A 24,639-nucleotide genomic window follows, 5' to 3' on the forward strand; every position below is an offset into this window, starting at 1 on the left:
TAGTGCAATGTAAAATTAATTTTAGTTAGTTAATTTTATGGTTACTCAAGTCTTATTCACATTTTTATTGCATTGGATTATAGAAATATGATTGCTAAAGTATGATTAATAATTAATGAAAGCTACTGAAATATTTGTGATTGGATATTGAGTATTTATGAATTCAAACCCTTACAAAACTTAATTAAATTAACGTGTTCGAGAAAGGCTTCTATCTCTTCGTATGCACTGTGCTTTTTAATAACATTCGGAACATGCAATTTGATTTAATTATCAATTAATAATATGATATAAAGAATATTATTTACATTGATATAGATGAATCAGTTGCAATAGATGATGATTTTCAAGAATGCACAACATTGACATATTTGTAAAGTTTATCGATATATTATATTTACCGATATAACTTTTATTTTATAAAATTTTCATAAAAATTATAATCTCACGTTATATTTTACATACTGATATTATACAAAAAATGAACTCAATGCACTAGAGTGCATACATTGTAAAGTGAGGTGCCTTGTTCAGATAGGTTTTTCTTCTTTCACTCCATCTTCAATATTGTAAGTTCTGAATATATAAAATATGACAGCATTTTCCTTCTAATTTTTGTTTGTCTGTTGTTATGCTCATTGACGTAAGAATATTATGATGTCAGTGGTTATGCTTTTACTTTTGTATAGAAAGTTAACAGGAAATTTTATTTAGAGAATTATATCAACTGATTAAAATATAACACAAATTCGCTAGCCTGATTCGCTTATCAATTCAAAACACTTTATATTTGCGACACATTTTTAGCAATTTAAAAACTGTCTAATCTATGAGAACCTATTAGCAAATTGTTCACGCACTCGGCGAATGTATAAACAGCTGGTCATTACTAGTTAATCGTTTTTAGTATCGCGATTTTATTTATAGTTGATTAGTGTTCGTCGTCATTCCTGATTGATGTGGTCGTGGTCGTGGTCATGGTCGTCGATCAATGCGTTACTTCGCGGTGTAATAATTCGCCTTCACAAAGGGCATCTTTGTCACGGTAGCCTTGTAGGTCTTTCCTCGTACCTCGACCAATACTCCTCCACCGAACTGTGCCAAATCCGGCGGCATGTATCCCATGGCGATCGGCCGGCCCAAGGTCGGACTTGGTCCACCGGAAGTGACGCTGCCCACTCGCTCGCCTTCCGGCGTCAATATGGGTGCGCCTTCCCTGGCAGGTGGTCCTTGACCTAGTAAGAGCCCGACACGTTTCTTCTTGGCACCGGTCTTAATCTGCGACAGTATTCTCTGTGCACCTGGGAAATTGGCCTCGGCCCTTCGCCGTTTCGCTACGAAAGAGAGAAAGAAAAAGATAAATTGATGTAAATTTTAAAGTTATAAAGCACGAGCAAAATTGCGATAATTCGTGTCTCGCGTGACAAGAACAAGTGCGAATATAGACGAAAAAGAAATTTTCCATTTAAAAATGGTTACATGAGAATATCTATCGCGTTTAGAGATTCATTAATGACCTTTGCCACTGACCTACTAGCCACGTAAGGGCAGCTTCGACTGGTGTGGTTTCCTCGTTAATGTCATGGCCGTAGAGGCACAGTCCAGCCTCCAATCTGCAAAGATTCGTGAAAATTAAAAAAAATAGTGGAGACGAGTATAAAATATGATTCATGTTCGTTTACGTACCTCAAACTATCTCTGGCTCCTAAACCGGCCAGTTTTATGTCAGGGATCTCCAGGATCCTTTCGACTAGATTAACCGCGTCTTTCGCAGGCACCGAGATCTCAAAACCGTCCTCTCCGGTGTATCCACATCGCGAAACTCTCACAAGGCTGTCTGCCACCTCGGTTTTCACGCTATTCATAAATTTTAGCTTAGAAAGATCGATTTTAACTAATGACTGAAGGACTTTCGCTGCTGTTGGACCTTGAAGAGCTACTAGACCATGTTGTAGAGGATTCAGAAAGTCAACAAACACATTTTTGCCAAGCTTTTTAAAGTCTTCCTGAGAATCGAAAGATATTAGTTGCATTAAATAAATTTTTAAATTGCTAAAAGTTGTTTTTACCTGACGCTCCAAAAGAAGCTGAACGTCTTCATCCCGTCTGCCCGCGTTAGACACGACAAAGTATCTGTTTTCGTCGTCTTTGGTGATGATGAGATCGTCGAGAATTCCTCCATTATCGTTAGTAAAGACCGTCAGAGTCGCGGCACCTTTGTTTAAATTTATCAGATCGCACGTGGTTAGCGATTCCAAAAATTCCCCAGCGTCCTTACCGGAGACGCGTGTCTGCAACATATGACTGACGTCGAAGAGCGATGCCAACGATCTCGTGTGCAGATGTGACACAGCGATTGTCTCTCGATATTGCACCGGCAACAACCATCCGGCAAAATTGACAATCTTCCCTAAACATTCGTAAAATCCAGTGAGATATACAGTTTCACTCCCATTATTCCTCTGACAGATCGTGTAGATATTTAAAATATAATTCTGTGACACGACTGATTATTCGATATACTAGCAATTCACTCAAACTGCGACTCACCTTGTTTCTCCACGTGAAAATCGTAAAGACATGTCCTCTGAGTTTCGTTGACGGCTGACGTCGATGATTGCCGGCAATTTTCCTTCTGAATCGTCTTGGTGGCCGCACGAGGTGCTAAGAAATCGATCAAACAATTCGAACGCGACGTTGAACCACCAACGCGTTTTTCCCTGATCCTTGACGCCTTGACTATACTGCAGGTATCACGCACGCCTCCCAAAGCGTCCAAGCATTTCTCGAGATTGTCACAGATAACGAATCTGCCACGAGCGCCAAAACGAAGCATGATGCCTCTTCCTTCTAGTGCTTTCGGCCAACTACTTGACTAACTTGATTCAACGGCAGAGTGCTCCGCTAAGGCTGTTGATGACCCTGCATGATGTTTGTCTTCACAGACTCGGATGTATCGATCATACGAGTTAGAATCATTAGACTCAAAAGCCTAGTAGATACAATAGATCATATTTTCAGTCCCTTGCAATTATCGTAAAACTCATTTTGCGCAAAAATTCGAAAGAACTTTTACCGGAGAAACATAATTATCGAGAACATCGGTCGGCCTTTTAAAATATTATTAATCATCATTATAATTTCTCAGACATTTTTTTGTTGAATTTAATCTTTGTTTCGCCATTGCGATTGTGTACTTTATAATTAGCCAATAGAAAGAGAGAGCGGTGAGATTACACGGTTTATCATGCATGATTTATTGGGCAGATGAAAATGGCGCGAGCAAAACGTCCCTGCGAACTAAATAGAGACTTGATATCGTTCCGCCTTACGATAACTTTATTTTCTTCTGTTGTGGACAGACAGTTATCACTTATCTTTACATACGTAAGAGGGGTCATAGTACGAAAGTGTTACGATAGATAAGGAAACTGTGTGGTACGATGGTTATGGGAAGCTGGATAACAGTCACGAGACTTGGATTGCTTATTAAATTTTTATTGTACCACGTAATAATAATAATAATATTAATAATAATAATAATCATGGTCATCATCGCAATAATAAATTGTGATAATAATGACAATAATAAATGGTAGTAATAATAATAATCATTTATCATTGTAATAATAATAGTTTCGTAATAATAATAATAATGATACTTCATCGTCGTCGGTAATAATTCAATGACATATGTCAATATTCATACAGTAGCGTGTTGAACGGAAAAACGATCTTAAAAAACGAAGATAGTATCAATGTTCGCTCGTACATTTTGTTTTTTAGCTTCCGCCGTTTTTTATCTTCTCGCTCGCTCTCTTTAGGATCTCTTCTACCTCTCGCTCTCGCATCTTCCACACGCGCATTCTCACTCGACTTCGCTTCCTCTTTTATTTAATTTTTTTCGCTTTTTATCTCCCCTTTTCTCTCACACACACGCACACTTTCTCCCTCTGTCTCGTGTCTTACACAATTGATGCAAAATGTCCCTACACGGTCCGACGAAATGTGTGTGTGTGTACATTTTCCCGGTTATTCTCTTTTAATCAATCCTCACGATCGTATTTTGCTCGACGCTTTCCTCATTTTTTTCCACCTTTCCTCCATGAAATTCGCTAGACTTCTTTTTTCCTTTTTAAATCCTTGCACGTGTTGACACATTCACTCACACTAGTAAATCGGTTTAGTAGTGAAGGGACTGGGGAGAGGACGGGTTAGTTGTGTGAGGGGGGGGGGGTTCGGTGACGGTGGAGTGGTCAGGGTGGAAACGGGATATATCCGCGGGATTTGTACCGCACGTAAGGATTTACCGTAATCAGACGAGGGGGATTGCGGGGGGAAGGGAATGCAATATTGGTGAGAAAAAATGGATATATACATCGCGGTGAAAAAAGTAGGCATCGGCGACGACGCGGGTCCGATGATCGATGGCAAATTCGTTCTTTTTCTTTTCTTCCGATCGTTTCGCGATGTTTCATCGAGCGGTGTGATCATCGTGCACCGCAAACAAAAAAAAGGAAAAGAAAAGGAAAAACTCGTTCCCGATCGAGGAACACGGGCGTCGCGATACCGTGAGCATCGAAAAATCTAATAAACGATCGGTCTACGATCGCGAGGGGTGAACTGAAATTGCGATCTGTGCGCGATAGAGAAAGTATATAACTACGTGTTGCCTCGTGTTCACGCGATTTTTGTTTCCGCTGTTCCGACATCGAATTCAATCAACCTGCTTTTTACTTTTGTTTCAATCTGTAACTATTGCTGCCCGAGCTACTTTTGCCTCCTGCCGCCTCTCTCTTCCTCTCCGCTCCGAATCCCCGAGCGTGTCGATCTGCCGGCAAGAAATTTTCCCAAATCTGGGCCCGTCCGCATCTGGAATCGGACCCGAGGCACTCGTTCTGGTTGTCCGAAAGTCGCTCGATCGCGTGTCAATCCGGCAGGATCGTCGCGCCGGGGGATGATGCGCTTGCACGTCTCGTACGCGTTGCGTGTGTTGATTCGTGTATGTACGTACATACGGAATGCGTATATACATGCATACACATACATACATATATGTATATTTTTATATATATAGATATATATTCGGCTATTTGCTTTCTTTTGGTCCTGGTACAAAGGAAACGAGAATCACTCTCACTCTCTTTCTTTCTATTTTTGCCTCGGAAGAACCGCGATTTCGAAAAATGGAAAAAAGTCGCCCGTTTTAGTCCGTTTTCTTTTTCAATTTTGCATAATTACCCGGAAAGGTTCACGATCTCGAAACGTTTTGCTCCTGCATCTTGCATTTGGCCGTGACTTGATTTTTCTATTGACTTTACTGGAGGGGAGGGGGAATTCTGTTTTGTTGCCTGTCGACATGCAATGTGCAATCACCATCGAGAAATTCTCTCTCTCTCTCTTGCTCTCGTTCTCTCTGTCTTTCTCGCATGCTTTCTCACATCCACTTTCGCACTATTTTGCGCTCTCTCTTACTTACATTCTCTATATGTATACCTCGAGTTCGATAATTTCGTCTAAAATTCCATTTTCGCCTTAACTATACACAATAATCATAATATATAATAATAATAATCACGATTCGAATACATCATCGATCATTTTTCCGAATATAGATACAATAATTTCTTATTTTTCATCTTCCTACTACTTTGCTCTCTCGCACGTTCTCTTTCACGCTTGCTGTCTTCCTTTTTCTCACGCTCACTCTCTCTCTTTTGCAATTACATCTTGCAATAATAATCGTTTAGGTCGTCGTATATCTATACATATACATATACATATACATATATATATATATAATTTATAAAATGAAAATAGGTACAATTTTGGACGCTTTTCTTCGTCGAAAAAACGTTCCGAAAATTTTATTTTCGCTTAATAATGCCCATCGGTTGCGATTCTAGTCCACTTGGTAGTAAAATTTTGTTTATTCTCCCATCTCACATGCACATCCCATTTTCTCGCACTTGCAACATCTCTTGCTCTTTCACTCTTTCTCTTTCTTTATCATTCACTCGTTGTCGTTCTCTCGATGCACAAATTCTCGCCAACAGGTGCATTCTTGCTTGTGCATTCTCTCAATAGATCATCCTGTCTCGCAATTTATTTCGCTCGCAGTCAAACCTTTGCTCTCTCATTCACAAAATTGCAGCGATAGTCGCCCTCGCGATATATATCTGCCTTTCCGCCGCTAATTTCTAAAAAAGACCTTAAATTTAGGCTGGCCGATCGCGTGCTTCCGGAATCGACGAGCTTCCGTTTTGCGCTTACGAAGGAACGAATTTCGCGATCGGGAGCATCTCACGTAATTTCCGCGTATTTACAATTTAACCGTGACACGAATTCCTCCATTCGTCTCCCGTCCAACGATCCGGGGCGTTAATCACGAGTATCGTAGTCGCGCGAAAGGTCGTCCAGCCGGAAGTCGTGAGGCACAAAGAATTTATTCTCGCTTATAAACTTCTTTTCTCCTTTCGCCTATCTTCGATCTACACGCCCGCGAATCGATCTCGCAATCTTCTCAAAGTGATCTCCTCGGTTCGAATCCTTTTTTTCGATTCTCTTGCCATATAAACTTCATCTTTTTTCTACTTTTATCAAAGTCGTTGTTTCACGGATCAGATCTCGTTTGAATTTTCTCTACTGGGATCTTTCGAGAGAATTTGGAATTTTGCGAAACTATTTTTGCACGAAGATCACGTCTACGAAGACGCGAAGCCGACCCGCTCCGTAGACATTAACATCTAACGAACTCTTAATCCTCGATCGTTAAGCCTAAAAGATGTTTCAAGGATCGAGTCTTTTCCTCGATCTCGCGTTGATTATTCATTCTTTCTCGCGGTCATCGATCGTGCAGTGTTCAATGGCGTCTACGCGCGGAACGCGTTGCGTTTCGAGCATAGACGCGTGTTCCTTTCGGATTTATCGCTTACAATCTAATGTTACGAAAGCAATGTCGCAGTAACGTTCCAACGTGGGAGCCTTTGTATTTTGATATGTTTGATCGAGAGAATCGCGGCGTTTCGTCGAGACGCTTTCCCCATGAGGTGAATAATGTGCATCGAACGTGAAAATTTGAGAAGTTCCTTAAACAAATATTTGCAGTCGAAACAGCTATTTTTTGTCGATAATGCCATTTTGAAATATATCGGAAAGGATTTCGACGAGACACCGCGGCGTATTTTCTTTTTCGCGTAACAAATTTTGCAACGTGTAAATTAAGTACAACTTTCGAGCGTCCTAGATACGGAATATGACAGTATGATTGATTGATTTAAGAGAATTGAGCATCTTTTTCGGCTAAGGATTACAGCAACGCATTGGACAAATGGAATCGCAGGATTAGCGAAGATTAATGTTGGAATTACGATCGTGAGAATAATCGCTCCTCGAATCCAGAGGAGTCAGTAAGTGGAAATTCTCACCATCCTGTTCAGCCTGCGATCGCATTCATTCACCGTTGCTACATTCAGGAAGATAATTGACGGTCGACTGATCGTCCAGAAAAATTGATTCCAGTAGCTATCGATACGATCGCTAGGTTTTCTTTTTGGATTCTCATCGAACACTGCCCACGTACGCGAGATGGAATCGGATCGTCACGTACGTGGTAGAGAAAAGACTGGGTTTCGAATTTCGAATTTTCCTTCCACGCGTGTCCGGAGTGCCTTCCGTCGCACAGAAGCATCTCTTCTTTTAATCGACATATTTATCATTATCATCATCATTAACAACAACAGAAAGAACGTTCCTAGAGATACGCATCACGCGCCTGCGATGCGTTTTACTTTTTTTTTTTTTCGTGCAAAAAGGCTCTCGCGATTTTTTCAATTTGGGTCTTGCTCTTCGACCGTTAGTCGCAATCATCGACCATCCTCGTCCTCATTTCGTATATATGATCTCCATATCGTAATCATCAATTAGACATCCTACACAATGCGGAACTCGCTCGTAACCGAAAGAGACTGATGCAATTATAATCGTATGACATGCTTCCTCCTTGCTTGCTCTCTCACTCTCTTTCTTTCTCACTACTACATAGTGCTTGCTTTAAGATAACTTTTTTGCTTTTACATTTTCTTTATCGCGCGTCATTCACTTTCTCGAAACTGGAAATTGTATGTACGTAGCTCGCGACATGCGTGGGCGCTTTGAGGATCCCATCATAGCTTCTCTAGTTGCAGCCGGAACAGTTCCACGATCGGAAACGATTAGAGAGAAGAAGGATCCTTCTTCTCGATGTTCCGGTCGTGCAATCTATTCCCTTTTGCTGGTCATCGCGCTTTTTGAACACTAACCCTCCATCGAAATATCTCAAATCGCGTACACCTTTCCCCGTCTCGGTCGGTTAGCTTCGTGGTTTGCGCTGTCGAACAACAATTTGCCGATAAGAGAATTTCGAATGATTTCGATGCAACAATGTCTCTCACGATTAATATCTAATAATTCTTTATTTTTTTTGTTATAAAAGTTATAACCGCATAAACAGAAATAAAAATCATACGTTGTTCAACGGTGAGACTTTTCAGATATCTTGATATTGTCTAAGGTTTGATAAAATTAATTAATATTAACGCAATAAAGAATACAGTAGCGACAGTATCAACTACAAGCTCAAGCACGCTCGAGACGAGGGGCAATCGAAATAGTTATCTCGCTCGCCGATCGACAATAAGGGTCGCATCAAGAGTCGATAGCGATAACTAATAATAGTGATAATAGTACTAATGTGGCATTAACTGATAATAACTAATAGTATTAACTAATAACGTATATTGCCGGGTGTACAAGCGCTCCTTACCGAGATCTTAATGCAACATGTCAATTTACATATAAATTGTATATAATTTAAATATATTTATTTAAAATCAAATAAATATATTCATTTTACATTTTCTACATCGAAGCGTCAACTTTACATGCGAGATTTTTTCGATAAAATGAGCGATGAGAAAGGAAGATGCTCCCCTGCTTACGCGCTCGTACACCCGGTATTTCATTGACAAGGTAATAGTAGGTAACGATAAAATTTAATAAATGCACGTGTCCTAAACTCCATGTGACAATCGTCAGCGTATTTTAAAGATACGACACATTATCCTGCCTCTCTCTCTCTCTCTTTCTTTTTCTCTCACGCAAAAGAAGCCGTCGGTTGCAAATTTCGACGCGAGGAACCACACACGAGAGATGAATTAAAAAATAAAAAAAAGAGAACGTGTGAAGAAGGGAACTAATCGAATCGGCACAAAGAGAACTAGACATTTATCACATCGATTTAACTAATGAACCACACGCGAACGAAGACAGAACAGTTTACAACACGGGTTCTCTCTAAAACATATAATACTAATAATAATATAATAGTAATAATATTAATAAAAATTAATAATTACGTTAATAATAACATACAATATATAACATAATATAATAATAATAGTAATAATAGCGATGTACTAACATTTTCTAGCGATAGCGGTAGCAGTAGGTGTAATAGTATAGGAGTGATGGTAGTGTCGGCACTACGCTACGTGTAAAGTAGTTGCGGCTAAAGCCTGCGTGATTGTATGCATCTAAAGGCGTGAGAGGAGGAAATTCAAGTAACAAAAATAAGGATGGAGTTACATGTCGACTTAAATTTAACGTGACCTACGTCCCGGCGGACTGCAATTAATTTTCATAAATCGGCGACTCAATCTATGTGAATAGTAACTAATGAACCGTAGTTTGTATACCATTTTGCGTGCGTGTGCCTCTGTATCTGCGCGCGTGTGCATGCACGTGTATACGTTGACCTACTTAACTTCAGGACGAGTGCAGCTCGAATGTGGGGCCGCGTCAACTAAACGTAAATGGCTACGCTTAATAGATTAATTAATTAGACAGTAACTAATCGTAAGAAAAAAATCCCTATCTTGCTTCATCGTTTTTAAACCAATTCTGACTAGCAAACGTAACACGACGAGCTCGCTCGCCGAACGCCGCGTTTCCGCCACGCTCGCTTTTCTCTCAGCCCGAGTCTTCCTCTCGTCGTCCTCCTCATCGATTACCGTTTTATTTTGCTCATTAAATAGGAACTCTCTCATAGCGAGACCGAAGATAATTGTCACGTAATAAGCGTGGTCTTTTAATAGTAATTCCGCGGCTCGGCGAACGAAAACGTTGCGAAGAGACGATATTGAAGAGTACGTATGTAATCGTGGAAGAAATAAAAATTCAATCCGCGCGATTCGTCGATTCGGACGAGTTTGATTTCCCGCGACAACGTTGGATACGTAAAATATGAGATCGAAATTAATCCTCGTACTCTTCGCCTTCTGAACGAGGAAAGTGCACTGGTATACGTAAAAAAAGGGGCGGGACAAGGAGGAACGTAAAATTTTAATAACACCTACGCAATGCACGCACGATCCGCGTGCGCAATGTGCAAATATATATAAAAAAAAAAGAAAACAAAAGATCAAGAAAGCGAGAGTCGAACTCGATACATCTAAACGTAAAGGAAAACGCGTGTAAAGCTCAATTAAAAGTCATCAAGTCATTTCCGCCTTTCTCAGTCGTGCAATACCACGCGCATAACTAAAAAGAAAAATAACAAACAAATAATGAAAAACCAATCTTGCACGATCGTTAACAACAATAAAATTTCGATGCCTAATTGTTCAATAATAATTACAATAATAATAGAACAAGGAAAGACTCTAATTTCTCCGTAACGCGAGGGGGATATATCGTGTGTTTCTTTTCTACTTTAGTACACATAAATATTTTATCTGCTAAGTAACATACATAATATTTAACCAGCGTAATTATATGTACGTGTGTTTCGTGTATACGTGTATAGTCAAACAAAGGAGCCATAAAAATGGTAAAGAAAGAAAGGAGAATCTCGAAACGTGGCTTCTCTTGCCTTACTACCGCTTCTCGTCGATTCACTTAAGAATTATTAAACGTTTATAACATATTATGGCTTCGACGATCCGAGCGAACTTCCAATCGAGGCATTGCTTGCTAGATCTTTCTCTTTCTCTCTCCCTCTCTCTTTCTCCCTTCCCTTTCGTTTCTCTGTAAAATACGCCTCCAATTGCCCTGTGGCAATCAACATAATAATATTAATGATAATTAGTAACTAATGATAATCATAATAATAGTAGGTTAACCGCGGTATCGAAAGGCTGGGGCTCGCTTGACGGGTTCTCGACGTTTCCGATTTTCCTTTTTATCCCACTCGCCAAAACCTTTCGCGTATCTCGCGCCGATCGAGAACCGATTTTCTAGTTCGAAATGTACGTGCGAGATCCCGCCCCGCAGCCTCGCCGGAAAAGCGTGAGGGTGGATATGCATTGCATCTATATGCAAAAGGAAAAACTCGACGGAACAACAATCGAAGCTTCATGAAAGATCCATTCGCACCGTACATTCATCTTTTTTTGCTTTTTGAAAATTTGTCATTTTTGCTTATACAAGGATCGGCCCGGATCCTGGCCGGCGGTTTGACACAACGAAAAGAGGCTACGTTTTGTCAGCAACGCGGATATTTCCTCGTGTACGGTCCCGCCACCCCGCCGATTCCACAGATTGCGTTTGCCAGCACCTTATCTTTTCTTTCTTGTTTTTTTTATTTTCTTACTATTTTTATTCGCCAATTTCCTCTGCTTCTCTCCTTATCTCATCTTTGCGCGCCGAGTGGAACGCGCGCTCGCGCAATCCCATGAAAGGTATTTTCCTCTCGAGCCTCCTCTTTCTCTTTCTCTCTCCTCTCTGTGTCTCTTTCCATTTTTCCACCCCTTCCCTTCTCCTCACATTAAATAATTAAATAAGTACCGATTTCGCCTGTCCGAGTTGACACCCGTCTCGGCTTTGTACCCTCTTTTGACTAGAATTGAATTTCGAACGGAGAATCGCTCCCTCTCTGTCGCGATCTCTTCGGAGGCTCGAGCTCGTTTCTCTCTTTTTTTTCCTTTCTTTTTTTCCGTCGAACGATGCTGGCCGGCGGGACCGGAAGTGCGTCGGTGTGTTTGCCCAAAAGGGGACTTCGACCAAACTCAATCGATACCATTAAACCTGCACGCGCATCCTCGTCGCGCTCCTCGGTGCGAAACTCACGATGCGGATGAGCTGCACTCTTTCATAAATCGCCCTCGTCGCAACGAGGCTGCGCGTCGAAAATTAACGATAACTTGCGCTGTATTACTCGGTAACTAACTGTACGTAAAAGTCTGAAATCTGTAACTTAACGTTCGCTATTTTCGGAGTCCAGGTCAAGCGCGCTCCGTTCCGTTGTCCAGAAACTGCATCCAGTCGGATGAGACTTTTGTAATATTTTTGAGAATTTCGTAGAACATTTTTCCGCAGATGTGAAAAAGAGTCTCACGATTTTCAAATATTTTCTTCTTTTTCGAGGGAAAGCAGGATTGCCAAATATCTCAATTTCGCGTAAGGAACGGCGCGCAGTCGCCGCTGGACTCGCAACCAAGTTGATCGCGAACGGACGTGAAACAACACTGTATGGGGGGGGGGGATGAGTGGTTGAGGGCGGTGGGTATGAGGGGGATGCTTTGTTCCTGCGGGAGCGTGATGAGGTGAACTGGTTCGCCGGTGGGGACGGGTGGTAGGGTATTTTGTATTGTGTAGAAAAACAACGCTGTAAGTGAAGTAACTCAACGTTGCACTTGAAAGACCAATAAAGTAATGGGGTGCGGGACACCTGAACACGCGTTGCCTGAACGATCTCGGTCTGCTGATGCGAACCTGAAACCGAACGGCTGACACTATCCGACGTCGGGAAAACCAGACGGGCTTTTCCGAGTTGTCGGACCTGCAGGCCGTCTCTCCTTTTTCTCTGTTCGCTTTCTCTGCGAACTCTCCGCGGCGAGTAAATTTCGACTCTCGAAATTCTGGAATCCTGGCGCGCGTGTTCAGGTACCCTCCGATCCGCGTCCGAGTCCCAAAGTCCTTGCTCGCTGAGTTCCGTAGTGAGTGCCTCCGCGATTTATTTATTGGATAGATGCGGTGCGCGCGGTACGCGCGGCGCTACCGCTTGGCCCTTACTTATGTACTGGAATACGTGTAATTAATAATTATGCATGTGTGTATGCGGTACGGTTAACTGTTAATTAAGTCATCTTGAATGATTACTGTAATTAATTAATCGTTATCAGTTAGTTAAATATGGCTCCACCGTGCAATCGTCTACCTGTCTCTCTACTTCCTTTCTCTTTTGCCATCTCTCTTCGCTTTTCGCGCTTTATCAGCCTCCTACAGCTCGCTTACTCGCGCCTATCAGAGTATACAACGTACACGTTGGCTAAACTACAGACACTTAGTACACTTATTATCATATTTATTCATTAAATGTCGATTGAATCGCGGGAGGAGGAGGAGGAGTTGCGAGTGACCGGTTTGGTTGAAGGGTTTTTTTGAATTTTGTTTTCAGGATGCTTTCTCTCGATAATTCGATCGAATTTCTTTCTATGCCAGTCACTCAGAGCCGAAAAAATTGGGGAAGGTCAGGGGAGAAACTCTTGCGAAACGGTGGATCGAATGGAAGTCCGGTAGGGGTAGGAAGTTGCGCACGAAATGAATCCGGTATACTTCCGGTCGTGCCACTAACCGATTAGGTAGGTGGTGTACGACGAGATTCTGCAGACACTGAAAAAGACCACGTGCTTCCCGTATACTTACTTATTTAACTGTTTAACTGCGGTACACTGTGATTACTGTTCTACCATAGCACTACTAATTGTGAGTTATACTTGAAAACTGTCTGTTTACTGTAACGGAAAACCCTGACGAAGGCACCCACTCAGCGGACTATGTACTAATTCATCTCGTTTTCATGTTTCGTCTGCTTCTTTTCTCTTTTGATTGTCGCAAGTTAATCCGCCTTTCAATTTCGCCATTATTTCCGATCACTGATTTTATTAAACGTCGAATAACGGACTCGGCCTTTCACCTCGGACACGCATGCGGGGGGTTGCTCAGGTTCGGGTCGAAAGAAACACATTCTCCTGAACGGAAGTATGAAGAATATTTTGAAAAGAGTATCGCCTCGTCACAGAGATCACGCGGCACAATCGAGTCGATCGAATTGATCGATCGGTCGGTCGTTGTCCGCATAATCTGTTCGCGACGAAGCAGCGCGATGGGTCCGCACGCTCGTCGTTGTCGACCGTTATCAATTGTCGGTGTGGATTATTGGGAGTTGGATCATGGCAGTCGCTACTTCTTCACGACTTCGATCGATCATAAGGTTTAGAGTCTCTGGATTATCTCCGTTCCCGGTGTTTCCCTGTTTCTCACTCTTTTCCTTTCTCACCCGCTTGGTAGCCAGGATATACGTCCACACCCTCGCTTCGCATTCTCAGCTGAATGCATCTGATTCTCACATCCTTTGTTGGTATCAGGTGCCATCCTGTCAGCAAGAGACAGGAAGAATCGGAGTCACGCGTGGCGTTGAAAACGCAGCGCGGGTGTAGACAAGAGAGTGAAATTTTGCTTGCCGAAGGGCGCGTTCAGATCGCCGAATTCCGAATCGGATTGTCCCGGCTACCTCGATCGTTTCGATCTGCCAGAAGCCATGTAATTTTGCCAGTCTACCGAAGGTTCGCGGTCGTTGAAGTCTCCGTCTCTCCATGCGTTTCCCCGTCGACTCGCCGCCGTCGTCTCTCTCGAAGTTCACTCTCTGGGGCCAGAACGAGCGCGTGATGTGAATCAGGTCGACCCGCCGAACGCCGGAACCCACCGCCTTAACAACTATGGCTCTTTCATTTATATAGTGGACATTGAAACAACTTATTCCGGTTTTTAATCACGGAGGCTCGGTCAGGGTCACCGCGTGAAGACGCGAATGCCGCCGAGGCGCTCGCACTGCTAGACTGTCGGTTTTATCATATGCTGCGCACTTACGATACACACTGTCACGAATAATATGCGCATACGTCGTCGTGCCGTTGCCCCTTGGGTATCGCTGCACCTTGCGCTTATCTTTGCACCATGGCGCGGCGACGAGTGGGCGAGCACGTGCGATCGTACGTCATATGTATTCGTCGTGAGATTATTTCATTAAAAAATTAAAACCCGATCAAAAACAAACCACGGTTTTTGCTTGTAAAGCCGCACTCGAACAACGGCCCTTATGCAATTGCCGCTGCCACATTCCTCTTGGTTGTGTGTGTTCATGTGATTATTACACCTTTCTGATTGAGTCTCGTGGAACAGGGGTCTCCTGGTGGCGATCAGAGGTGCCCTCCTCTCTTTCTCTTGATCGAAGGGTCACGAATTTCGTCTCAAACTTGGCTCGTCACTTTATCTTTGTCGTCCACTCCTCTTTGTGCGAAATCTCTCTCTTCTCCTTTCGCACTGCACTTTTTCGTTGACGAAATTCTCTGGCACCTTGCCACCTGTCGGGATATAGCCCGACGAAGAAGCCGCCCACACGTCACATCCGGGTACTCTCGTGTCAAGTCCGGGACGCGTTTCGAGCGTGCATTCTCGCGCGTGTACTCACGCGGGCGTGCACGCAGCCGTTCATCATCGGTATTGCATCCAAACGTATGCCAAAGGCCGCGAAATTTTGCTGCATTTATACGTTATACGATAGTACTACGAGCACAAACGCGTGTGCTGTTATGTCATCCACGAAATTTACCTTTCTTTCCAAAGTACCGCGAAGAACCGATCAACGCTTTTTCGAGGGCGTCCGAGACGACGCGTCTCCGTCTGGAAAGCGGGCCTTCCCTTCTCCATCCAGGCCATCCACGGCTTTTCCGAGGCGGATCGGCGTTATCTCAGCGCAAAAATATAATATTATCACGGGGCCGAATCGTAGCTTTTTAAAAATCCTTTTTTAGGCAATTTACAAAATCAATTGGCTTTACATATCCGTAGCGTGTGTGGTTAAGTGTAGATAAGTGTGCTTCAAGTGTATCAGAAGTGTAACATTGTATTGTAACTTGTAATCTGTATGTGAGCACGCGTGCTCGTGTATTGAGAAGCGTTTGAGCGCGCGGGGTTGCACGCTCTGAACCAGGGCAACTTTTCAGATTGTGTAACATTGGGACGCATCCCCGCGTCGCGACGCGGGGTGCGCGCCATTCTTGTGGCGTATTTTCCTGTTTGCGTTGGTTTCTGTCACTGTTGTGCATTGTACTTGTTCCTTGGCGAGGATACCAATTCTACCGCGGCCGCGCGCGCCTCAGACGTGCGCGGAACCGCGGATTTTGCGTTTTATTCGTGAAGGTCGAGTCGTATTTGTAAGTGTGTATGCGCTGGGAGTATGCACCAGCGCATCCGGGCTATGGCACTTTTTAGATTATTTAAACATTTAGCAAATTTACATGAAAGAGATTAAGATTATGGATAGGGCCGATTTTGCAGGCGACGTCGCGCTGTGGATTTTCCCCTTTTTATACATATACATATACCTTTGCGTATATATATGTATATACGTGTCATCATACTGTGGACCCCTTCTCGACTAAGCCTTTAGTCGCATCTCCACGAGCCACGGGGCTACGGTCGGGTACGCATCTTCGGGTCGTCCGTGACGCCTCGGGGGGGCCTCCCTTCCTGGATTCTTCCGTCGTTAGGCGTGAACCTCTGTCTCTCTGCATCTCGTCGCTGCCGGACCGCCATCGCCATTTTCGTGTTTGCGCGGCTCGCTGCCTCTTTCGCGACGAAAACGGACGACCCAATCGCTCGCGGTCTTTCTCTCTCTCTCTCTCTCGCGGTCTCTCTTTCGCGCTGCACGCGCACATTTTCTCCGTTAACTGCTCTTTGACCGCGAGCACGTTTCTTTGCGTCGCGAAACTCGCGGACGCCCTTTGTGAGCGTGTGCCCCGCCGTCTCCACCCTTTCGTCGTCGTCGTCGTGGGGCCCGAAAATCTCACGCGGGCGCGTTTGCGCCACCGGCCCCCTTACGAGTTACGGGCATATGTAAATCAATATATTTGTAAATTATTTTTTTGTGCTTTTTCCGCGGGTGCAACCCGCATTTTTTTATATTATTACTTTTTCTTTATCTTTATCCTCGCTTACTTCTCGCTTGATTACAGAACATACACTACTAGATCTATTGTTTAACGCGCTTGTGTGTGTGTGCTTTCTTTTGCATTACCTTTTGTTTTTAAATTTAAAATTATGGTACACGTTCGCGGGGCACGGGCCGGCGCCTCGGGAATTCTTCCTTTACGCGTGAGGTACGTGTTTTAATGGATCGCGGGACGATTCCGAACCGTCCCGTCGATCATTACTAGTCGCTTTACTAGTTAAAAAAGCAACCCTCGGCGCACGGCAGGATGCACCGGTCGAAAACAGTCGTCTGTCAATCGTTTCATGATCGCGATCATCATGAAGGATCTCGACGTGGTAGTGGTGGTAGTGTTTTGTATTGTTGTTGTTGCTGTTTTATTAAAATTTTTGTGATGGTATAGTGAGATGATGGTAAATAGTAACGCTGATCACTTTTTCCATCCTTCCGTTTCCTTTTCCGCTCACTTTCGCGCTTTTACTACCGTTTCGTGCACCGTTCTCCATACCTCCCGACGCTCTCGATTAAAGACCGCGAAATAAAATTTTCATCTTTGAGAAACCGTTATTAGCAAATTTCAACGACAATTCCGTCGCTTCGCGCGACACGTGCTAACAGTTTTGCCTAACTAAGCTTTGCTCATTCGTTCCAGATCGTTCATCCGCTTCAAACTCACAGACATCAACTGACGATATTCTAAAGATTTATCAATTTTGCATTCCTGCTCTCTTCCAAACTTTCTCCGAGCTCTCTCATTCAAAATTTCGTGTAGCACGTTCGCACCTTTCACACAACACTCGAAACTTTCGCCTGATACTGACTGATACCCTTTGTATCCTCCGAAAAAAAGGCGCGATCGTTTATTAACGAAAATTTCCCGAAAAGTCGGTCTCTATGATGTTGCATGGGCGCCGAAATGTACGAAGATTGTTTTAGATATTACGTGTTGCTAGCTCGTAGCTGTACAATCCATCGCAATGCTGTGTGAGTGTGTCTGTGTGTATCAGTGTGTCAGAGTATTGGTGTCGAGAAAAAAAAAATTTCCCGATCGGTGATGTCCAAGAGACAGCGAACGCTCCCGCGCGCAACCCACCCTCAGTGATGTAAAATTCACCCTTCATTGTCAGTGTGGGGCGGCAGCGAGTTCGGGAGAGCGCGAAAGCGTTCGCCGATCATCGGGGACACGCACCGACAACGAACAGAAACTCTGGTTCGATAAGAAACGATTATCGTTGGTTGCATGAACGAGGTGTATGCACTCGCCCAGCTTTAGGTATTTACATAGAAACTAACCCTATTTCGCATTATGTACGTTCGTTTAAGTTTACCAGTAAATTCTCAGTTTATGCTTGTGATATCAAGGTGTATTTACATACTACTTAATCCGAGGAAAAAACGCCCTGTAACGCAAAAACTTTAATAATAACGATCAATGAATCGACCCGCGGTTGCGATCGCCGGAACTCGAGGAGGCCCGTCCGTTTTTGCTCGCGAGAACACGGTAGACCAACGTAAAAAAATTTTCCAAATTTTCCGAATTCTGACTCTGCGCGACGATCGATCCCAATGACGACGAGAACGTTTCCCCAGAAAGTCGCGAATTTTTGACAATTTTTCGAAACGAGACATACTATAACGGGCATGTCCGTCGAGTTCCGATCGCGAAGCGAATGCGATCGTTAAATGTAGCTTTGACGATGAATCCTTTAGCGATCTTTTCTTCTCTCGTCCCAGATGGTCAAAAAGCCTGGCTACTCGGCGGCTTCTCAGCGCGTGTCTTTTACGTTCAACGAAGATGACGACGTTAGGCTTTACTTTCGTAATTGGCGAACAAAGGGACATGAAAGGGAGATGTCGCGGAGACATGTCGCGAAAGCGAATGCACAATTTCCTCTGGAAAATTTTCGCAGCTCGAAAAGTACGATTGCCAAACGTAGCGAGAGAAAAGACTTTTACCGATTATTTCGTAGGCGAAATTTTATTTGACCGAATTTAGAAGATTTTGGAAACAAGATAATGCACAGAGCGGGATGGAAAGTAAGGATCGAAGGAACCGAGATATTGTTTGGAAAAATAAACCGGTCAGGAACGAAAAGTCCCGTCGAGAGTCTCCGAAAAGAAATAACAGTAACGTGATCGATCGACGTTAATGTCCAGGAGTGAACAAATTCAGCACGCTACCATTCAATTCCGCACTCAATCCGCGATTGCAGTCGAAGAAATGAAGAAATCGAATTGTGTCATAGGTGAATGCACGTCGAATCTTTTCGATATGTTTCGGCCGGTATTCCGGGGTGCTCGTTTTCCTCTCGTTTTTCCGTTACTCAAACTTTGTCGATTTCGATTTTGTCCTTTGGGAGATCCAAGCATTTCCGTTCTCCAATGTCTAGAAATGATTTTTTCCAATCGAACCAACGTCAAACTCTCGTTTTCTCTGCGATGCATTCACAGTCAGCGTCTCGTTTCATCTCGTCTAAGTCTCATCGAAAGATAAACTCCATCGAAAGTACGGACGAAGGCGAAGGGGAGTTCAGTCGGGTGAGGTCAGGATTGATGGGGCATCGCGAAAAAGGAATGCTTTTAGGAGGGCAAGGGCTGACTCGAGTCTCAAAAAGTTCGCTCCACGATCAAACCTATGGACTTTAATCTCGTGTTTTTCCTCTCCCTCGTCATCCTCATCTTCGTATCTTTGTTTTTTTTATTTACGTTTTTGTTCATCCACCTTCTTTATTCCTATTCGTCTTCTTCTTATTCTTCTTCATCCTAAGTATTGCGAGAACGTAACGGTATATTGCAAGTAAAAGTTCAAAACGACGCAAGAGTTTTACGCGTTTCAGATTATATTACCCGGAAATAAAAAAATATTTCGCTTATAACGATCACAGGACCTCAGATTACCTGAAGCACGCCACTCTAAAATCTCACTCTCGTTCTTCGCATTCGCTCCTCCTTGATGCTCACGAAGCATTCACATTTACTCGATCTGGCCATTCGCACGATGGCGCGCCCGCGCATCTACGCCGATCCCGAGGTCGTGCATTCGTAAAAAATCACTCTTTCGTACGTTTTCTTTCTCTCCCTCTCTTGCTCTCCCGCGCTTTCGCACACTGATTTCCTCTTCGTTCGTTCTCTCGTCCCGTGCTGTCACATTCTCTCGTCGACAGTGCTCGTGATCGCGTAAAACGGGGGCGCGCGCTCCGCATTCGCTCGTATTTCCCTTTCGCCTAACTATCCTAGTCTCATAGACCCTATATTCATTATTTATAATATTTATATATATAATATATATAATATTTAGCATTTAGTTTTTTTATTTCTCTCTTCTCCGTCGTCGCGTGCTTTGCTCACGAAAAATGCTCGCTCTTTCACGCTTGCCGCATTTTTCCTTTTCTCGGCGTAAACGCGCAAGTGTGAATGGGTTTCGCACGTTCTTTTTGTCTCTGTCATACTCTTCATACTCTGTATGTATATATAATATATATAATATAACTGTTTGTAATAACTATATTTTGTTTGTTCGCTTATGAGCTAATAGTTTTCGTGCTACCGACGAGCACAAGTTGCGCGCATTATATTTTCACCTTATAAGTGTGCTGCTGATGAGTCTTATATGTGTGGATCATATTGTACACGTGTGTATGTGTATCTCTGTACGTATTTGTATGTGTATGTATGCATGTGCATGCCTGCGTGTGTGTCTGCTGCATACGTATCTGTCCCGACGCAGTTACGTCCGACGTTCGTTTCTCGTGCGCGAAATGTCAACGTCGTTTTGTCGTCGTTCGCGCGAAACGTTGATCGCAGGTGAGAGAACGTCCAGTTCGGATTGGGTTGCGTCCGTCTGTCACACACACGGGGAAGGGGATTTCGGTACGTATATAATTAACAACCGTGTAACGGGGCGATACGACTCCACGCCGTATGGTGGATCGTTCGCCGCAACCGCGCGACGCGTACATTCTTGATGAGCCTGCGTACGTGGGTGTGTGGTGTGATTCGCCTTAAGCATTACGGGAGCTTTTTAATATTAGAGGGCTTGAGTTTTGAGGGGAGTGAAACCTCTCTAAACGCGGTTCGATAGAGACACGTCTGTCTATGTATGTATAATATTTATATATAGTTTAGGTTTGTTGAGCCAGGGCTACAGGACGGTCGAGGATCATCCGTTGAATCCTCGGTACCGTCGCGCGCCGCACTAGAAGGCTCTTGTACTAAAAGATCATAGTACCTCGGGGGCTGCACCCTGGCGCCCGTCCCGAGGACGAGACATCCGGGATGGCTTATTGTTTTTAGCAGCTTCTCGTTATTATGGCACGTATCGGGAGTCGAGGCGGTGGCAGGGCAGTGACGACGTGTCCTGAGGAACCTGAGCAGTCAAGCTGTTCCGAACGGGAGCACCATTCGGCGGATCCTTGATCCAGGACCGGTGTAGGAACAACGACGCGAAAAATCGCGGGAGACGATCGTCGCCACTGCGATTCCTCCGCCTCGAGCCGTGCAACGGATCGCTATACATGTACGTATTCTCACTCTCCTCCCGTCGTCCGGCACGGTACCATCCGGAGAGTTCGTCGACCGGGAGAATGGATCTCCCGGCCGCTCCCGGCTGGTCCGGCGATCGTCGGTTCTATCCGCATAGGAAGACACCGATATTCTCTCCCTCCTGTCAAGTCCTTCTGTTTTGTCGACATTTTCGTACTGCTGAGACAATGAGCGAAATTCTAGTGACCGCACTTGGGCGTTAGAGGCGAGTCACGCCAGCGAGATAGCGACGATTCGTCGGCGCTATCAGCGACAGACGTGTCATCGCTCTTACACGTTTTCGGAGTTACCGATCATCTCGTCGGCTTTCCTCTTGATGCCACGGTCTTCAGGCTGCTGCTGCTGCTGATGACCGATGGAAGACGTACCCTGCTGCTGCTGTTGTTGCTGCGAATCGTGTAACGGCGGCGAGCGCTCCACCGACGATTGCGATTGCTGGTTCATGCGCTCGTTCTGCTGCAGGGTCGTCTGATCCGGCGCCCAAGGGGTCCACTCGTCTCAGTAGTAACTGAATTTTCAGGGTTGCTGATTGCTCTGCTGATTGACGACGTGCTGAGCCAGAGTGAAGCTCAGGGCGCGCGGATCAGCTGCACCGTGCAGCCTGAGAGCCTGTTCTAATCGTTGCTCTTGTAGTCGCAGCGCTTCTCCTGAAAAAAAACCCCGAGCACCGACGACCTGTTAGAAATCTCCGCGAAACGAGATACAGTATCGATCTGTCTTCTATCAGCCTATCGCTTATGGATGTATAATGACGTAACGCAACGCAACGTTGAATACGTACCGAGGTCTGGCGCGAGGGAGTCCTGTTGGGACATTTGTTGGTTCGTATGGTGTCCCGGCATGCCGGAAGCACTGCCTCCGTTGTGCTGTCCTAGATGATGTCTTACGTCGCCGCCCACCGCGGAACTTGCCGCGGCTGCCGCCGCTTGAGATACCTGTGCGCAAAGATGCGAGAAAGAAAGTTGAAAGAATGTTCGAAAAATGTCTTTTTATGTTATCTGTAAAAGTGCTTTCCATGTAGAAAATTTTTCAACACATGTTCCATATCTGTAGTGGTCAAATAGACTTATCTTGCGAAATTGTGACTCAAGAAAGCAGCATTGCGCAATACTTATTTCTTACCGCGAGTCTGAGGGCAGCCTCGGCTTGAGAACGAAGCAGAGCTTCCGCCTGATGCATCCTCAGAGCCTGTTCCGGTCCACTCGCTTGCACCCCTTGTTGTTGCGGTCCCGTCGACCCTTGAGTACCGCTCATGTCACCGTTGTTGCCCATCCTCATGGCCGCCGCGAGCGACGCCATGTCGACTGGCGAGAGATTGGGCGACACAGAGTTTTGCAATCCTAACAGAAATATCGCTTTCACATCACGCTCAACGTTGAACACGAGAGAAGGCAAGAGACTTAAATATCCCGCATGGTGTGTTTCAGAATCTTGGGCTATTCACGATCTGCGGAACACGTGTCGAGAAGGATCGCTGCAGTTGCTAACTTTGGTCGTGGGGAAAGGCGAGGGATGGCGGTAAGTGATTCCGATATTTGTTTTTCATACCACCGTTTCTACCGGCGAATCTCACGACGAGCTGCGCGATCGGAGCTACATGGATGAGATAAATTCGCCAAGTTAACTCGTGGAAACGTCGCTTTCTTTTCGCACGTCCGTCATCCGCTCGGCTCGTCCGCAGTCAGGGAGAAACGGACAACGTCGAAGCGAAGAAACAATATTGTAAATCAAGCTTTATCGACAATAATTGGAACACAGCTATCGGCTTTCCCCTTTACAATTTAGCGTTGATAAGTGATAACGCAGTCCTTGGAGACGACTCGCGCGGCTCGCTCGATCGATTCGTTAAATCTTACTGACACGTCGGCTTACGCGTTCATTGTACACGATTTCATTACGTCAATTATCATTATTTATTGATTTTCTTACCCGCTGATACGGCCGCGGCCATAACAGCCATGCGTTGTTGTTGCGACTGCATCTCGTCGTGGTACTGCTGCGCCGATCCCGGTTGACTACCCGCTCGTAGCATCTCGCTGAGCTTGTTGCCACTCGGTCCCGGCGATGCCATATTGTTGTTATTGTTATTGTTGTTATTGTTCAGTAGACCGGTGCCTGCGCAAAAATCTGCTCTCGTCAGTATGTACAGGATATCAGGCGGACGGGTTTTATTGCGCACTAGTCTAGTTAGGTAGCATATTGTATATCGTTCCGCGTCGGTACGTAAAATCGGCACGCTAAAGCGTTAAAAAGGGCTTCATCCCGAAGTGGAAACCGCCCATAGTGAGACTGCAGTGAGCGCCGTTCACATGAGAGAATTACTCAGACCAGAAATTCGTATATATTTTATTTCGACTCAAGTATATGTATATGTATATATATATATTTATTCGTATATATATATGTAACTTACGTATACTACAATAAGTAATGGTACTTCACAACAGAGTTATCATCATTAACGAAATCAGAGAAAAAAAGGAGGATAACGGCGGTGTTACAAACTGTGCTCGAAACTCTGTGACAACATTATATCTATTATATCTAGATACTTGGCGGGCGATCGTTTGTAAGTAGTAGTAGAACAAGTATCGTAGCGTACCAGGTTCACTACCGGCCGACGATAGTCTTCCGTTGCCGCTACTGCTGTCCGAATGGGCCGACGGCGACGGGCACATTGGTGGTTGTTGCAAATTTTGTGGTCCTCCGGTCTGACTACCTCCCAACACTCCCAAACCGGCTCCTGTACAGCGTAAGGGCGTCATGTTAGGGCACGTTCGGTTTACGCAATTGTCGTAAATTCGCCGCGACGTCGCGGCGCTGGCCGGCGTTAACGTTAACGTGAGAACACTCGTCAGTCTTTTATACCTAAACTCGAACTTGCGAGGATCTCCCTTTCTCGCCTCTCGGCGGCCGCACGACTCAGCACGTACTGTGCCGCGAACTGATGCTTCGGGTCCATCCTCATGTGCTCCATGTGGCTCAGGAGACCTTAACACCAGAGAAAAAAACGTGCGTGGTCATTAGTACAGAGGGAGGATGATCCATCACTATCGCATGTATGAACG

At 44.5% G+C, this 24,639-nt stretch overlaps 2 protein-coding genes across 5 annotated transcripts in view; both read right to left on the minus strand.

Annotated features, from left to right (window-relative positions):
• Positions 1 to 425: 425 nt before the first annotated feature.
• LOC105274980 (aminomethyltransferase, mitochondrial) lies at positions 426 to 2,930 on the minus strand. The gene is made up of 5 exons (XM_011331511.2): positions 2,551 to 2,930; positions 2,070 to 2,410; positions 1,687 to 2,006; positions 1,531 to 1,613; positions 426 to 1,334 (listed from the first exon to the last, which is right to left on the minus strand). Exons 1-5 carry the CDS (start codon positions 2,834 to 2,836, stop codon positions 997 to 999), a joined length of 1,368 nt encoding a protein of 455 aa, XP_011329813.1. The 5' UTR covers positions 2,837 to 2,930; the 3' UTR covers positions 426 to 996.
• Positions 2,931 to 4,758: 1,828 nt separating this feature from the next.
• Positions 4,759 to 24,639, minus strand: part of LOC105274982 (Krueppel homolog 1) — an 80,286-nt gene continuing 60,405 nt past the window's right edge. For 2 of the 4 annotated variants that reach the window (XM_026970134.1, XM_026970129.1), the window contains 6 exons: positions 24,440 to 24,562; positions 24,174 to 24,314; positions 23,501 to 23,698; positions 22,694 to 22,911; positions 22,353 to 22,506; positions 4,759 to 22,218 (listed from right to left, as the gene is read on the minus strand). In XM_026970134.1, coding sequence (XP_026825935.1) covers positions 22,088 to 22,218; positions 22,353 to 22,506; positions 22,694 to 22,911; positions 23,501 to 23,698; positions 24,174 to 24,314; positions 24,440 to 24,562 — 965 coding nt within the window. In that variant the 3' untranslated portion in view covers positions 4,759 to 22,087. The remainder of the gene's footprint in view (positions 22,219 to 22,352; positions 22,507 to 22,693; positions 22,912 to 23,500; positions 23,699 to 24,173; positions 24,315 to 24,439; positions 24,563 to 24,639) is intronic. The other 2 variants (XM_026970132.1, XM_026970130.1) reach the window with 1 other exon arrangement.

Source organism: Ooceraea biroi, chromosome 1, assembly GCF_003672135.1.
Source record: "Ooceraea biroi isolate clonal line C1 chromosome 1, Obir_v5.4, whole genome shotgun sequence".
NCBI lineage: Eukaryota > Metazoa > Arthropoda > Insecta > Hymenoptera > Formicidae > Ooceraea > Ooceraea biroi.